This window comes from Diospyros lotus, chromosome 3, assembly GCF_014633365.1.
Source record: "Diospyros lotus cultivar Yz01 chromosome 3, ASM1463336v1, whole genome shotgun sequence".
Lineage (NCBI taxonomy): Eukaryota > Viridiplantae > Streptophyta > Magnoliopsida > Ericales > Ebenaceae > Diospyros > Diospyros lotus.
In genome coordinates this window covers 33840050-33857180 of record NC_068340.1, presented here as the reverse complement: position 1 = coordinate 33857180, position 17131 = coordinate 33840050, and the positions used below count along the sequence as shown (strand labels likewise).

The following is a 17131-nucleotide window of genomic DNA, read 5'->3' as shown; positions in this document are numbered from 1 at the left end:
TGGCGAAGGAAGTTATGGACCATCTAAATAAAGACAATTTTTCCAGTGTTTCCTGTAACATTTTCTACAAGCAGGCTAGCAAAAACACGACGCACAAAACCCCAAAATTCCATATAAAATCAACATAACTAGAATAGTCTAGTGTCAAGTCAAATGCATTTTCCACGATCATATGGAATTTGTATGTCCAAAAAGACCATAACTATGAAAAACTTCATGGAATTCCACATAGAGAGCTAGCTGTAAGGCAATAAATAGTCCCGACGGGCAGGCCAGTCTGTTGCACACCTTCAAACCATATCCCTTCTGGCATAAGCAGTCAAGCAAAAAGCAATGCAGGTAGTTTTTACAACATCTCTTGTGACTTTCTCACACAGCGGCTGACTTTCTTCTTAAATTCATCCTTTCTATCTCTCCATTCTTTCTGCAATTAGACAATTCGTAAATATCAAAAGCATGCCTGAGTGGGGCTTGAAAAGCTTAACAGAGCCCAAAAAATGAAAAAAGAAAAAGAAAAAGATTTGAGATGTGCTATCACATTGAGAACAAAATAACGATTTGGAAGCATGTGTTCTACTGTGGTCTATTAACATCCATGTAACACAATGCCGATAGAAATGAATACTTCCATGAGCTTTACAATGACTTATTCATGAGTACCACAAAAAAACACGCTAAGTATGTATATTTGCAAGTAAGAGAGAGGTGTTCTTTCACTAGCATTTGCTGCATACTTGTTAGTGGACTTGCTAATCTAAAAAGACAGAACAGTCCAGTTACAACTATTTCTAGAATTTTTAAACGTGAGCAATCTATAAAAAGATCCTTTTAATTCATTTAAGGATAAAATGTCAGCAATATGTGAGCTCTTTCTCTCCCTTGAAAAAGATTCCCTTCTCCTCGCTTATATATACTGCATTGATCTTATTATTAGACATGTAAAGCTGATTAATTGTTGTCAATCAAGGTCAGAATGAATCCTACATGAATCTTCAAGTACAATGAAATGCCAGAGGGATGTGAAATTGTCGTCTCCCTTGATGAAGATTTCACTCTCCTTACATCTACCACATGCACCTTATCATTATACATGTTATTGTTATCATTGCGACTTTATGTGAATATATACAGTGAGGGAACTTGGGTCAATCAAGGTCAGAACCATGGTTGTCAAGGGCCCAAGGCACACTGAGGCCCAAAGGTGCTTGGAGCCCGAGGGGCTTTTTGGATATGAGGCACGCATTTATAGAAAATTTGTATAAAAATACTTATCACATCATTCTTTTCAATATATACCAAAAGAGAGGTAAATGCAATCTTATAAAATCATAAATAACAAATAACCAACACTATATTACTATAATAACAACTACTATTATTTCAACCCCTATAATAAGTTAATAAAAACTCAATAGTATTTCAATGAAAAACAAAGGAAATCAGCAAAGTGTGAAAAAAAAAAAAAACCCTAAAAATAAAGAAAGAAACAAATAAAAAAGTATTTGTGCAAAAATATTTATATTGATTGAACTTGCAGGAAAAATATAATCACAATGGATCCAAAATTTTGTACAAAAGTACTTATATTGATGGAACTTGATAAAACCTGGAAGGTGGCTCTTTTGTCCATGGGGTTTGAAGTGTTCATTAGAATTAAATAAATGAAACACAAACTTGATGTCACAAATTTGAGCAAGTACCTTCAATATACAAGGCATAACAGAAATAAAAAATAAAAAATAAAGAAAAAAAGGTGTGTAAACAGGTAAGAAATCCAAAAAGAATTCAATAAACACAAACAGAAAATGAATAAATAAGAGCTGGAGGTAGTTGGCCTGCCTCCAGTGAAAAGCAGGTCGCCAGATGTATGTCCACGCACCTGCATGGGCCTGAAACTTGCCTGTGTGTGCCGGCACATGCGCTTTCCGGCGAACATCCGGCTACCGTCTTCTTGCTCGTCTCTCATCAATCTATGTGATTTTGTTTTCATATTAAGCAAACAACAGATTCTTAACTAACAAATCATGCTAAAACCTCTCAGAAACCATAAAAAACACAAAATATGACCTAAGCACAGAAGGCACGTGCCTTTGAGCCTAGGTGTGCGCTTTAAGGAGGGTGCCTTGCGGCCCTTGCCTCAGCAGTGCAGAGGCACCCTCATCTGAGCCTTGTGCCCAGCTGTGCTTTTGACAACTATGGTCTGAACTCAAAAAGAATGTTAAATGAATCTCAAGCACAAAGAGCGCATAATATACCGCAATTAGACATGTTATTGTTATAGTTGTCACTTTATGTGAATAGATGGTGAGGGAACCTATATGTCAATCAAGGTCAGAAGGAATGTTACATGAACCTCAAGCAGAAAGAACCCATAATATTGAGGAAAAATAGATTCCAATTCTCTCATCAGAGAGAGAGAGAGATTTCAATTCTCCTCTTTCTCATCTTTTTCCCTTTATTTTCATTTGGATTTAGGAAACAAATTCTGCATGCATTAGTATTTTTAATAAATATATATTATATATTTGTCAGCCAACAGAGCCCACTAAAAGAACACCAATACAGCTCCTATGAATTTCAAAGCATTTGGGTTGTAAATTGTAATCAATACAATTATATGAGAGCACCAATTTTTGTTCCTATCTCTTGGAGCTGTGTAACAATAAGATTATTCTTAAATAATTTATTTATATACTCACATTTTTATCTTGAGCAATTTCTCAATGCAAATATATAGAACTAAAATTTATATCAATTGTAACTCTCACCAATAATAAACGCTCAATTTGTTTAAGTTCTCTTTTAAAATATAGACAAATAGAAAGGGGAAGAAGAAGAGCATAACCCAACCAAATCTCAAGCCAGACAGCAAGTTGGTTCAATGTCTATTGGTACAGCTGGTGGTTAAACCTATCCAACCAGTGGTTTAATATTCAAGTATTTTTCAATAGCAATTAATGATATAATAAAGGGATAAATGCATTCAGTACCCTAAGGTTTAGGGTAAATGCAAGTAGTGTCCCTAACGTTTGAAAAAACACAGCAACTACCCTCAACCTTTAATATCATGTTGCAGTTTTCCCCTTGCCGCTAGTTAACTCCAGTTAAATGTTTTAAAATGACCAAAATACCCTTTATTAACCCTCTTTCTTTCTCGCTACTCTCTCTAGAACTAAAACCATGGTCCATGGAATCAACAGAGTTCACTGGCAACCTCTAGCCCCCTCCTCACTTTCTCTATTTTGCTTCAGGCAACCCATTGCACCATGGGAGATGAACCCAGCGATCAGGTTCACTAGGGTGAACATGGCTAAGGTATGAGGTTGCAAAGACACAACTTTGGGTATTGCAACTAGAGAAGAAAGTAGAAGTAGAAAGATGATGAAAAATGAAGAAGCTTAAGAAGATAAATTGGGTCTCTGCAAATAAAGAAGATGAAGAAGCATAAGGCGGCAAATTGGGTCTCTACAACTAAAGACGACGAAGAAAGGTGGTGGAGTGGTCATCACGGCACTGCTAAACTCGTTCTCTCTCTCTCTCTCTCTCACGCACGCATGCATGTGTGGATGGCCCATCTTCTTCGTTATGATCACTGGACCCATCAGTAGATGGGGTTTCAAAGCAGGTGATGGGATTTTAGAGGTCTAAAACCCCAGTAACCGAAGCGGTTTCAACACCCTAAAATCCCATTGGACAATGGGGTTTCAAAGCATCAACCAATGGGTGTGTTCAAACCCCATTAGTTATCCCAGTAACTGATGCGGTTTCAACACTCTAAAATCCCATTGGACAATGGGGTTTCGAAGCATCAACCAATGGGTGTGTTCAAACCCCATTAGTTATGGGGATTTGTTGGCAAAGGTTTTCCGTTGGCAATGGTTGCCCGCCAAAAACCTTCCATTTTTATTTTTTAATTTAATATATTATATATACATATGGCTCATACATCTGTATTAATATTGTGCCAGAATATATAGGAGAGAGAGTGGGGGAGAGTTGGTTCTATCAGTTGGTGAGGGGCGAGAGGATTCAATAGAGGTAGAGTATACACTCAACTAAAATGATAACGGAGTGAATTCCAACTCCCTCCACCTTGTTATTTAATTGATTCTACTCATAGAACATCACAAAAATCCAGTATAATTAGAATTCAAATCTAAATTTATTGAAGTATAAAAGATTAGAGAATAAATAATTAACCAGTCATTTTGGCACTAAAATATTCATGGAGTAAAAACCCCTTCACCTTGTTAGTCAAATCTACTTACAGACATTATAAAAATCCAGTATAAATCCTGTTGAAATATAAATTTAATGAAGCATGAAAGATCTGAGCATCAATAACTAGACCAAGTCATTTTGCAACTAAAATAACTATGTAGTAATAACTTTCTTCACCTTGTTATTCAAACCTAATTAAAGAAGACCATAAAATAGTGTTGAAATCTAAATTTTTTATGCATAAAAGTCTGAGCACAAATAACTAGACCAAGTCAGTTCATTTTAAAATTTGGGTAAATTGCATTTAGACCCCTTGTGTTTAGGTCATTTGCAAGGACACCCCTTGTAGTTTAAAAATGTCTGTAGAGGTCTTTCGGGTTTCCTTTTTTTTTTTTTTTTTTCCTTTGCTCAGACATCACCTATGTTAGTTTAAAAATGTCTTTGGATAAGGTGTCCAAGCAAAAAAAGTTAAGCCACTGGGACCTCCAGAGAGATTTTTAAACCACGAGGATTTAAAAATGTATCTGGATGAGATGTTCAAGCAAGAAAAAGTAAACCATAAAGAGCTCCAAAGATATTTTTAAACTATAGGGGATCTCCTTGCAAAGGACCCAAACCACAAGGGGTGTGGGAGCAATTTACCCTTAAAATTTAAATTGAATGCACTGAAAGTAACCTAACTTTCTTTTTGAGCATGGAAAAAGGCCCTATTTCACAGTACGTGCAGGCATGTGTGTATGTGTGCGTGCACAGTGCGCGCGCGCGCGTGTGTGAGAGAGAGAGAGAGCACTCATCACCACCAATATGAAAAAACCAGACAATATTGACACTTACAGCGGCCTCCACATTTGCAGGTGACTCATCATTAGGACTTGAAAGCATTGATATGATGCTCAAAACTATGCTCTCAACCTACAGGATAGATTGATAGATTTATATTCATCAATCTATGAAGTACAGGATATATTATTGAAAAATGAAAGGACAAGATACAAAACAAAGGTAACAGATAGTTTACGATAAAGAAACAGAGAATTAACAAGAATAGGCAAGTTAAATCAAATAAAAATAAAGGAAGCCATATTGGATAACTCAAAAGATCTGAAAACAGTAAACAAGAAAGGACTTATTACTTGTTCTCTGACTACTATTGCCTGCACACTCATACAAGATAAGGACTCTTGGAAAAGAAAGATGATGGAAGAAAAGCACTCAAGTCCTTGCTCCTGGTCACCACAGAGGCCCCACCCCAATTTGCATTATCAGTAAGAGCGGAAGCAAAATTGTGCAAGTGTAACAACCATCTTGAAAGTACAAAACAATATTTCAGTTGGAAGCCTTAGGCTCTCTTTCTTCCACCCTTAAATAAACAAGGCAAAACAGATTCCAGATGAAGGACTTTATGTTACTTAAAGTTGCAATCAATTAACCAGTAGCACAAAGATAGGCCAAAAGATGACCTCAGTCAGTTTCATCTGAAATGTCACAAAAATGAAGTATGCCAGCAACATGTAACACAGAGAGAATTTATGGTAGGGTCAGAAAGATTGATTAATCAGACAATAATAATATATTCCTGTAACAAAATATCCCTTTTAGCCCCTCTGCAGCAGAAATCAAGCTTCTAATCTAACACATTAATCAGAATGCAATTAGCTACTCCTGATACAATAGTTTAACCTTAACCTATTAGGTTCTGTTTTAATCCAACCAAGCAGGAAACAAGTCGGTATGCACAGAGTACATTAATAGGGTATTCAACAAAAAATAATGACATACAACCAAGGAATAACATTCAAACAACTTATTGAACAAACCCTCAAGTTTAGAATAAATATGATTCAATCATGGGACCTCCGGGACAGACAGACAGCTGGTTGACATTGATTCTAAAAATGCCATCCCCGGCATATTTGAGACACAGTGAAACAGTGAAGCAATCTGAAGCTATTGAGAAAACAACCATGGAGAAAGAACATGATATTTCTTTCTCTATTCAGCTTTTTATTCTTGTTTGGGGTTGTTCATGCAAAGATCTTTGAGGTATCATTTATAAAACATTCAGAAGACTTAATTTATCCCATGTGATGAAGATCTAAAATTATAGTGTCCAATGAGGTAAACACATTCAGAAGACTTGATCTATCCTATGGGACGAAGATCTAAAATTATGGGGTCCAATGAGGTAAACACATCCAGAAGACTTAATTTATCCCATGGGAAGTAAATCTAAGATTTTGGTGTCCAATGAGGTAGTTCATGGTAAGAACTTGGGTATAGAAATTTGTGCACCATCAAGGCCCAGATAAGTTTATCTCTTTGTTATAGGACCAACTGAGAGAAGCCACCATGTGGTGCATTGGCTTTAAAGGAACAGAAGAGCATTTAAGGCATAAAAAGTCTGATACACTGTTTAAAAGGAGCATTTGAAGCTCCTAGGTGACTTTTTTTTTTTTTAATTAGCCTCTTTTGTTTATAAAACATAAAAAGCTCAATTGAGAGAGACCAAAAATCAAAGACGGCTGGCAGGATGATTAAGAGATTCCCTCGCTCCGTTGCCCCTGCTGTGTGTGCAAACACATACATGTTTGCATGTCCAAATTATCCTCTCATTAACACTTTGTTCTCCCTCTTGCATGTATAAAGCAACTAACAACCTCAGTTTTCCCCTTAGAAGAAAAGGAAAAATTCTTGAATTTTCTCTAAGGGCTAAATCAACAATCCAAACTCCCTCCCTCCCTCCCTCTCTGTGATGTGTGTGAAAACACATGCATGCTTGCATGTCCAAAACCACCCTTTCACGAACATTTTATTCTCCCTCTTACAAGTATAAAGCAACTAACAAGTTCAGTTTTCCCCTTAGAAGAAATGGAAAAATTCTTGAATTTTCTTTAAGGGCTAAATCAACAATCCAACCTCCCTCCCTCTCTCTGTGCTGTATGTGCAAACACATGCATGTTCAAAATCACGCTTTCATGAATACTTTATTCTCCCTCTTGCACATAAAAAGCAATCCTTAGAAGAAATGCAAAAATTCTTGAATTTTCTTCAAGGGCTAAATCAACAATCCAACATTGATATAACTAAGGCAATGAAGTTCTAGCATTTTCATATTCATGAAATCAAAACGCTCAATTTTCCTGTGAATGCATGGGGAATGCATAAGTCAAAAAATAAAATCCAAACCAACCAACACCATCAGACAATTCTAGAGTTCCGCTAGGTTTACTAATGAGCACCTCAACATGGGCTTGGATGGAATCCAAAAGGTGATTGCATGGTTTAGATTAGCCACATTCAACATCCTGCCCAGGTCCAATTTCCACTGCCAATTAAAATAGTCATCAGATGCAAGTGTCACAAAATGGATTATACACAAGCAAGTTACCAGGTGTGCATCTCTTTATTTCATTTTATTATATTTTCCTTTTTCCTCACTGAGAGTGCAAGAATTGCATACTGAAGCTACAAAGTAGGTCAATCACTTACAGCCCTCGAGAGTCAAGACTAGGCGAAATCTAACTACTCAGAGCTGGTATGTTGCCTATATCACTTGTGAACTTACAAATTGCATGAAGTACAGTAATGCATTGTATCAGAAAGTTAAAGCACAAAATGACTAGTAGGCAAACCACATGCAGCATTAGTAGCAGTCTTTGTGGTAACTAATCTGGTGGGAAAAAACTGATGTAAATATAAATAGGCAATGGCAGCAAGTGCACAGTAATACCAAAAATAATAACACTACAAGTTCATAAGACATTCAAAGGAGATGCTTATAATACCGTATGAACTGGAGACCAACGCTCACTTGCAAGTTCATAGCCATTTGGATCATCACCAGGGGGATGAAGAATTGAAATGCAAACTTTTCCATCAGGGTAAACTATATATTTCAAGCCATTAATTAATATAAAGGGGTAGAATCTGTACACCAAAACAAATAGATATATAACTGATTTACCATTAGGATGCCATATCTCTGAGGTAAACCTCACAGTTGGAGGGCTGTTTGGGTAGTTGGATGGGAAAGACATGATTGCATTGAAGAATCCTCCCTCACTGCAAGATTTTGGTAAATAGAGAACGCAGTCAAAAGCATTTCACCATTTAAAACAATGGCTAATTTTTTCATAAATTACTGAAGGTCTAGCTTAAGAGCCCTAACTTCTAACAAAAATGACAGCAAGTACACACAGTTACACCTTGACTAAATTACCTCTTAGAACTCACAAATTCCAATTGTGGAAATTAGTTAATCTCTAGAAGAAATCAAAACAACTATTCATAGCTTAATAAAGAAAAGAATTGCCTTCAACACCTGCCACGAGCCAATTGGTCAAGTAAAAGCACCACATTCTTCAAAACAATTGAGTTTAGTCTCCTAGTCTAACGATCCAAACCCATGAAAGGGAAAAAAAATCGAATGCTTAATTAATTTGTACAAATTAGAAACCTCAACCAAAAATATAGTTTAAAACAAGGTTCCGAAAACTAATTACTAAACGAACCCCTAAAATTCCAAAATCAACCTAAAATCACCCAATTCAGATAATGGAAAACAACCCACATCTCAATCCCCAAAACCATATGCAATAACACAAAATACGAACCCCGTTCATTCCAATACAAAATCAACAATCCCGACCAGTACAGCAGGCCAAAACATAAAAATTGAATCTTTAAACAACTAAGCAATAGAAAGCACTCACTATAATGTATCGGGCGGGCCTATAATGGTGACGCTCCATTCGAACAAGTTGCTTTCATCAACCAACCCGGCGGAGAAGCCATCGACGGGGTTTTTACAGAGATCTGCGGAGACAAAAACCCTCAGTTCAATCAGTCCAAAAACCGAAGCCAAAATCAAAGGGAAAACCCTAGAATTGAAGGAACAGAAGAAATGACGGGAAAGCGCACCTTTTAGCTGTTTTTGGAGAAGAAGAATTGCTTGCGATGGAGAAGCCATACAAGAGAGAAAGAAATAGAGACGAAGGAGAATGAGGGAGATTGATTAACTTGTATTGAATCGGCTTTTTACGCAAACCGACAAATTCCCCCCTTTCTCTCTCTCTCTCTGTATGTATGTAATATATACAGACGAAGGAAGAGGAAGACAGCGCCTCGCTCCGGCTGACAAAGATAAGGATGTGGGAGACGGGAGCTGCAAAGATTGCAACTTGCTTGGGCCGTGGGTCAAAATACCGTCTCGCCCTCGCCGCCATTAATGGGTGTGTGTGTGTGAGATGGCGCATCACCTTCCTTCCATCCACGTCAAAATTTTAATTTATTATTAAATGTCATAATTCTTTTTTTTAACTGTCAAATAATAATAATAATAATAATGTGTTAGAGTTGGCAAATGAATGGATTGGTTTGGGACTACCCACCTCTCACTTGACCCACTTATTTCGTGGGTCGGGCTAAATTTGGCTTTTGAGGAAGACAGATAAGGCAATGAAAAATAAGACTTGATGCGGTCCTATGATCCTTAATAAACGAGACAAGATAGGCCGATCCGGAACATTTTGGTGGGCCACCCCATTTTAGTAAACATTTTGGTAGGCCACTCCCATTTTTGGTGAGTTGGGACGCAAGCCACAAAGCATTGGGCCCGTGCATTGGGCCGGTCCTGCCTAATCTGTTTGCTATAGTATCGGGTTGGGTCGGGAAGTGGGGTGGCCAAGCGGCTCATGGGCCGCTAGGTCTATTTTTCGACTCTAATTAGTTCTTAATTTTTTATTATTTTAATTTTTTTATTAATAATCGCACCTAACTTATTATTTAATTTCATAATAGATTGTACTTACCTTTCTCAGTAATTACTATGATGCGAGAAGGGCTTGGGAGTGGCTTGAAAAGTTTGGATACCCTCGGGAAGCAACCAACGTAAATTGAGAAAATTAATCCCTAGAACATATATAGTCTTGTTTAAATACCTTTTAGTAATTTAATTATTTGAACAAATAATTCTTATCATTAATTAATTCAATACATAATATATCATTAGAAAGCTCTCTTAAAGAGCTGCAACATATTTAAAATTGTATGAATTAGATATTGGTTGACCCCTCGGATAATAGTGTAGAGTTGGCAATTTTGTCAAAACTCTAAGAAAAGTATGGTTGACTAAAGTTGGTCATATTGGCAACTAAACTAGTCTAGATTGCTAAGAAGAGCATTCTAGAAACGCCCGGTCAACCCAAAAAAAGGCTTAATTGACTGAAATATTTAATTTGTTTTTTGAGATGAAATTGAAGCCAAATGAACGACGGGTAAGCCAATTTAGTACATCAGCTATAAGAGGATTTTCATGATAAGCCCATAGTCGTGGTTACATTAGAAAAAGCAAATAAACACTATAAATTTTGATATAATGGTGGAACTATAAAAATTTATCATATAAGTTTATCAGCCATTAAGATGAATAGGAAATAGGTTATTAACTTCACGTGCGTTGGGTAGTGTGTGAAGGTTATTAAAGTGAGAAATTTCACTTTTGCACTCCAGGGAATAAGCTATTGACCTATTTGACGTGATTACTTTAGTGACATAACACATCATGTGTTCCTAATAATGTATAAGATTTAATTAATTAACATAACACATCAAAGGTTTCTAATGGTGTATATAGGATTAATTAAGTACCTAATAGTGTATAGAATTAATTAATTAATACAACACATCACATGTTCTTAATGGTGTATAGGATTAATTAAGTAATGGAAGGAAGTTTAAAAAATCTCAAGTTTGAAAAGTTAAATTGGTCATTGTAGTTAAAAAGAGTTAGATAAATCATTACACTCTCATATTTAGGAACCTCTAGCGATCGTTGCTTCTTTATTTTTATTTTATATATATGGAACGTGATAATTTTTTTCACAAAGTTAGTAGGAATTTTTAAAGAATAACTAAAATGTTATAAAATTAAAAATTTAATAGTTATTATAAGATAAATTGAGATAAAAAACTATTTTGTGATAAAACATAAAATTTAGGGGCCAACTACGTTATTTACTTCATAAAAATAATTCATAATTGGTCTCAATTAAATCTATCCATAAATATTTTGCATCCAAATAATAAAACTTTACAATTAATTCTTTTGTTGAAAGCATGTCAAGAAGACACCTTACTCAAAAATAATTTTCTTACATAATATAAAATTAAGGGACCAACTATGTTATTTACCCTTTAAAAATCAATTATAATTGGTTTGGGTTAAATCTATCCATAAACATTTTGCATCCAAATAATAAAACTTTTTATTTTAAAAATAGTAAATACCTCCTTATTGTTAAAAAAATGATTTCAAATGATTATTTACCCTTAGGTGCATTTGATTGCAATGGTGGAATTTGAATGGAAAGAAAATGAATTCCAAAAAATTAAATTGCAGGGAAAATGAATTTCTGAAAATTGGAAGGTTAAGGTGTTTGATTGGTATAATTTTTTACCTAGAAAATGATGTTATTTTCCATCTTTAGGTATTTGATTGGTAATATTTTTTATATAATTTGATCATTTTCTTGACATTTTCGTGTTTGATAGACATTATTTTCCATAGAAAATGTATCATTTTCCATGAAATTCAATGGTGAAAATGTATTATTTTCAAACTTATTAATTTATATATATATTTTTATTTTTAATTTCTATACTTTTGTATTTATTAATTATTCCCCATCACAAAATTTAGACACAAGGCAATTATCTTTAATTTTTTATGTTTAATAGCAATTATTCTATATAAATACTCAACCTCTCACCCCAAACCCATTATTCTCTCACCCTCTCTCTCTCATTCCCGCCACGGTTGTCGACCCCCACAGCTATCGCATCGTCGTCAACCCCCACAAGGGACAGTCACCACACAACCGTCGACCCCCACTGTCGTCGCCCCCCAACACTGCCGCTCTAGCCCTCTCTCATTTCCAACGCCACTGCTCCCGCCTTCCATCTTTTCCTCTGCCGTCCATCCCGTCTCTGTCTGTCGCTCATATGGTCTTATGCTTAGTAAGTCTCTCTATCTCTCTCTCACTCTCCCGTTCTTTCACTCTTTCGCTTTTTCACTTTCAATTATTTGAAAATTTCTATCTCCTCCCCCCTAAGAATTGTTTTTCCAACAAAAGTAGGAATTGACCATCACATGACCAAAAAATGAAAATAATTTTTCGTGAAAAATTTAGGTAATCAAACACATCTAAACCTATAATTTGAGTGGAAAATAGTCATTTTCCAAGTAAATTATGGGCAATTAAACAGGGCCTTATTTCTTCAATTTCCTCAAAACTATCTTTCTTTCCCCTCTTATCTCTTATCTCTTATCTCTTATCTCTTACTCTTTGTCCTTTTAAATTAAATGTATATTTTTTATTTTTAAAAATAAAAAAATAAACAACAAAAAGTATATATATAATAATTAAAATTAGGTTTACTAATTATAAAAATACCATGTATTTGGAATGCATTAAAAAAGAAAAATATGTACACAAAATGTAAGCATGATACATATTTTTTTTTTCTAAAATATATATTTTTTAAAAGTTTAAAATAAATAAAAAAATAAAAAAGTTGTCCTAGTCACCATGGCCAACCTTATTGCTTAGCGAAAGAGTACCATTTTCACTGCTCAATTAGTGATAAAGATGATGATGTTGGCTTGTAACTTATCATTTCTACAATTATCAGGACGAAGTACTTTATCATTAGACTTCTTTAATTATGAAGAAATTAAAGAACTCGTCCTTAATTATTTGGATTCAATTAAAAAGAAAAAAGTTAAAACTCTTTATATTCTAGTAGTTTGCAATGATTTTTTTTTTTTTTTCAATAATCAATGGTACTGTCAAGCAATCAACAACTAGTGGTAGGATTCGTTCAGAGGCAATATTTTATGTTCTTTAGTTAGGATTTCGAACAATAAGGAATGGACAAAGAGGCGGGAAATGAGTGACAAATAAATAAAAGTATCATATTTAAAAGTTCAGAGGGGTTAATTAGTAGTAAAGGTTTAAACTAGGTTTAGTTTAACAAGTTTTTTTAAAGTGAATGGAGGTTAATGTTATTTTTAAAACTTTAAGGTACTATATATCTGCAATTAGTACAAACCTCAAGGGTACCTATGTAATTTTCTTAAAAATAGTTATCCTAAATTTGTTTGTTTCAAATTAGCTATTTTAGTCATGCTTACGCGTATTTCAAATCTCACTATCAAGTATCTTAAGAAAATTCTATTTGCAGCAACATATTGTACTCTAAGATCGAAAAATAGGGTAACTGTAACATCCCGCTCGAGCGATAGGAAGAACCGGAACAACTTACCCTGATGGGCCTACACGAACTTCCCAGGGGGGTCACCCATCCCTGGATTACCCTAGGTCAAGCACGCTTAACTTTGGAGTTCTTTGCCAACATTCAGCCCAAAAGGTATCCAGCTGGTGTTGTTTCCTTTCTTACACTATCCTCGATATATTCTAACTTCTCTGGGCTCTCGGGGTATTACAGTAACGCAACTTCATAAATAAATATATAATGAATGCCAACAGAGGGTTGAATATTACAAGAAATACAACTTTATTTTACTTTTGAACAAATCTAGAATTTATAATATTACTTAAGAATTCAATATTAGACAAGAAAAAAAAAACACAAACTCATAAATTTGGATTATGGGTTAGCTGAGTCCATCAATGAAAGACAAAACTTTCAAACTTTAAAGTTGGGGAGAAAATAAAACTCCCAAACTTTTGAGTTCGGGAGAACAAAACTCTCGAAATCTAAAGTTAAGAAGAAGACTTCCCGAACCCTGAAATTAGGGATGTAATGAATTTTTTGATTTCTAGAATGCAGAAATAGAGAGTGATATAAGGTGATTGCATATTTAAAAGGATAAAAATAATTTTTTTATTTAATTATTTTTGGTCATATTTAATTTTAGTAAAAAATAAATTTTTTGATTTTTAGAGTACGAAAAGATAGGGTGATATAAGGTGATTGCATATTTAAAAGGGTAAAACTGGGTTTTTCTTTGAATTATTTTTGTCATATTTAATTTTAGTAAAAAATAGATGTGGAGAGCAAAACACATTACTGCAAATATAATTTTTCAATATCTTATTTCAAATTCCATTTGTCTAAGGGTAAATAACCTTCAAATTTGCTATAATCACGAGGTTGCCATTCCAATAGGGAGTTTCACATAAACTGATAAAAACATATTAATTTAAAAAAAAAAGGGATTGCTGAGAGAGAAAAACAGAAAAAGAAAAAAAAAAAGAGAGATAAGGTTATAATTAGAGGTGTCTCTGTAAATTCAAGTTATAAAATCCTTAATTAGAAAACTATTGGGAAATTCTATCTTCAACCCATGAAATTGGTCTTCACAGCCCATTCCATGCAAAATGCTTCACTAATTTTAAAATTTCAATTTTAACGCTAGCTATAGTAGAGAGAAGAGAGAGAAAGTGGGTCGACTGCCATGGCCGATTCACACACACATATATATACACACACACACGATTCGGCTGCCACACACACACGCGCGCGGTTCGACTATGGCAGCCACATAGAGAAAAAGAGAGAGAGAATGGGTTAGCCATGGCCGACCCCCCCACATATATATATATATACATACTCACACACACATACATATATATATACACACACAGCATGGCCGCGGCCATGGAACCCAGCCCAACACACACACACCTATATACACACACACTCACATACACGAAAGCATGGCTGCGGCCATCAAAAACCTCCGCCCCAATCCTTTCCCACCCCTGCGACGATGGCAGCATCACTGTCTTCGTCAGCTGTGATGGTGGCTGTCGCGATACCGCCACCATCGCCTCGAGTCGGGGAACGCTGGGTTCCCCGACTGCTACCATGGCTAGGTTCCATGGCCGCAGCCATGCGCACGCGTGTGTATATATATGTGTGTGTGAGTGTATGTATATATGTGTGTGTGGACCCACTCTCTCTCTTTCTCTTTCTTTCTTTCTGTGCGGCTGCCATGGCCGAATCGTGTGTGTGTATATATATGTGTGTGTGAGTGTGTATATATATATACTAGTGCATCACCCGTGCGATGCATGGATATCACAAGAAAAAAAATAATCGTTAAAGTAGAAGTTACATAATTCAGTAGTTATAACAAATGAACATCATAATAAAAAAGTAAAAAATAAACAAAATAATCATATTGCAATCATGAGAAATGAACAAACATACAACAAAATTAGTTATTCAATTATTCCGGAATATGTATGCCCCTTTTTGTCTGACATTTTTTTTTTTTGACTTTTTTTATACTTTTATCATGGTCTTTCTACTAACACATATATATGTTTTTAACAAAAGATTGTATCCAACGTCTATAGTATTTGTGACTTATTAGAGTGAGATTAACGTCTACCATTTCTAATACATTATTTTCACTTTGATGCACAAAACACTAAAAATGTGACATGTCTTATTCTAAACTCTCAGTAGCAAGGTAATTACTTCGTATAAATGGTGATTTCTTGATCCGTTTTGTTAATTATTTGATTGAAGATGTTTCTCGTTCGTTATGATTTCAATATTGTGTATGTTATTAAACTATAGCTCAATTATGCTGAAAAGAATAATTTGTTCAGTGAAAAAAAAAAAGAATGAGGGTAATAATGTACTTAGGAACGTTAAATAGAAAAAGAAAAAGAAAAAGAAATAAGCAAATACATAAGTGTGAATCAGTAAAAAAGAAAAAGAAAAAAACTAAATAATAAAAGAAAACAAAAAACATGTAGATCAAACAAATTGTCTAGATATAAATCCAGCAACAACCAAAATATTTAGAAATAAAAAATCTGCAAACCAAGTTTACCTTGCATAAGAAATTATAACAAAAGCCAACAAATAAAATTAAACCTAAGAAATTATAACAAAAGCCAACAAATAAAATTCAGTAGTAATTAACAAAACAACCTCAAAAGTTTTATAGGAATAGGTCATAATAAAAAATAAAAAAAAAATATTGTAATTCGAAACCAATTAGATAAACTTTTTTCAGTTATCCTCCTTGATCATCAATCGAATCTTCTTAGTTGCATTAGTCAACAAATTGCCAAAGAGAGTCCTTTTGGCAAAACACCCTTCATAGTTTTCCAATGTATCTATAACTCACGACCCGACTTTAGTGACATAGTAACCTCATCATTAGATAAAGAAATCTAGAATATAATGTCATTAATTAGTACTTACATCATACATATTAGGAACCCCCAAACTTATTTTACAAATATAGATATTAAATTCTAAAAATTGATGAAACACAATTTTCTCCTCAATTTCGGTCTTTTCAATTTTTCAATAAAGATCAGACTTTTACTGTTGAGAAATATGAGCATAACACGTTAGAACATGTTTTAGCACATAGTCATTCTTAACACATTGCAAACCTTAAAATCTTAAACACTATACTAACTTGACTTGTTTTTAACACATTGCAAACCTTAAAACCTTAAAATTATAACATTTAAAATTATAAAAAAATAAATTTAAACTAATAAAACTATATATAAAATAAAGATAATTTAAATAATTAATTAATTATATGAATGATAATAATCAAAATTTCAAAATTGATTATCCATATATGACTTCACATATTCCTCCAAACAATCAATTATCACATTTAAAAACATGTCAAATTTTTAAAAAATCAACCAAAAAAAATTAAAAAATAAAATTATAACATTTAAGTTATATATAAAATTATAACATTTAAAATTATAAAAAAAATAAATTTAAATTAATTAAATTATATATATAATAAAGATAATTTAAATAATCAATTAATTATAATAATCAAATTTTCAAAATTGATTATCTATACATGATTTCACATCTTTTTCCTGATAAT

At 34.0% G+C, this 17131-nt stretch overlaps 1 protein-coding gene across 6 annotated transcripts; it reads right to left on the bottom strand.

The window, feature by feature from the left end:
• Window positions 1–9422, bottom strand: LOC127797994 (ubiquitin-conjugating enzyme E2 13). 6 transcript variants are annotated; one of them, XR_008022315.1, is made up of 8 exons: window positions 9142–9420; window positions 8934–9036; window positions 8186–8283; window positions 8007–8107; window positions 5056–5133; window positions 1880–1970; window positions 1582–1700; window positions 1–424 (listed from the first exon to the last, which is right to left on the bottom strand). XR_008022315.1 is itself a non-coding variant. In XM_052331256.1 (6 exons), the coding sequence occupies exons 1-6, from the start codon at window positions 9188–9190 to the stop codon at window positions 347–349; spliced, it is 507 nt and encodes a 168-aa protein (XP_052187216.1). In that variant the 5' UTR covers window positions 9191–9416; the 3' UTR covers window positions 1–346. The 6 variants fall into 6 exon arrangements, 3 of the variants coding, with proteins under 3 accessions (XP_052187216.1, XP_052187218.1, XP_052187217.1); XR_008022316.1 differs by lacking the exons at window positions 1582–1700; window positions 1880–1970 and adding an exon at window positions 7461–7546 and having other exon boundaries at window positions 9142–9421; XR_008022314.1 differs by lacking the exon at window positions 1582–1700.
• Between the last annotated feature and the right edge of the window lie 7709 nt (window positions 9423–17131).

Excerpts from the sequence above, each read along its gene's own strand:
- LOC127797994 (XM_052331256.1), bottom strand. The coding sequence starts at position 9,190 with ATGGCTTCTCCATCGCAAGCAATTCTTCTTCTCCAAAAACAGCTAAAA. Across the intron at positions 8,284-8,933 it reads GGCCCGCCCGATACATTATA|TGAGGGAGGATTCTTCAATG; the intron begins GTGAGTGCTTTC and ends AAAATCTTGCAG. Across the intron at positions 5,134-8,006 it reads GTTGGTCTCCAGTTCATACG|GTTGAGAGCATAGTTTTGAG; the intron begins GTATTATAAGCA and ends TCTATCCTGTAG.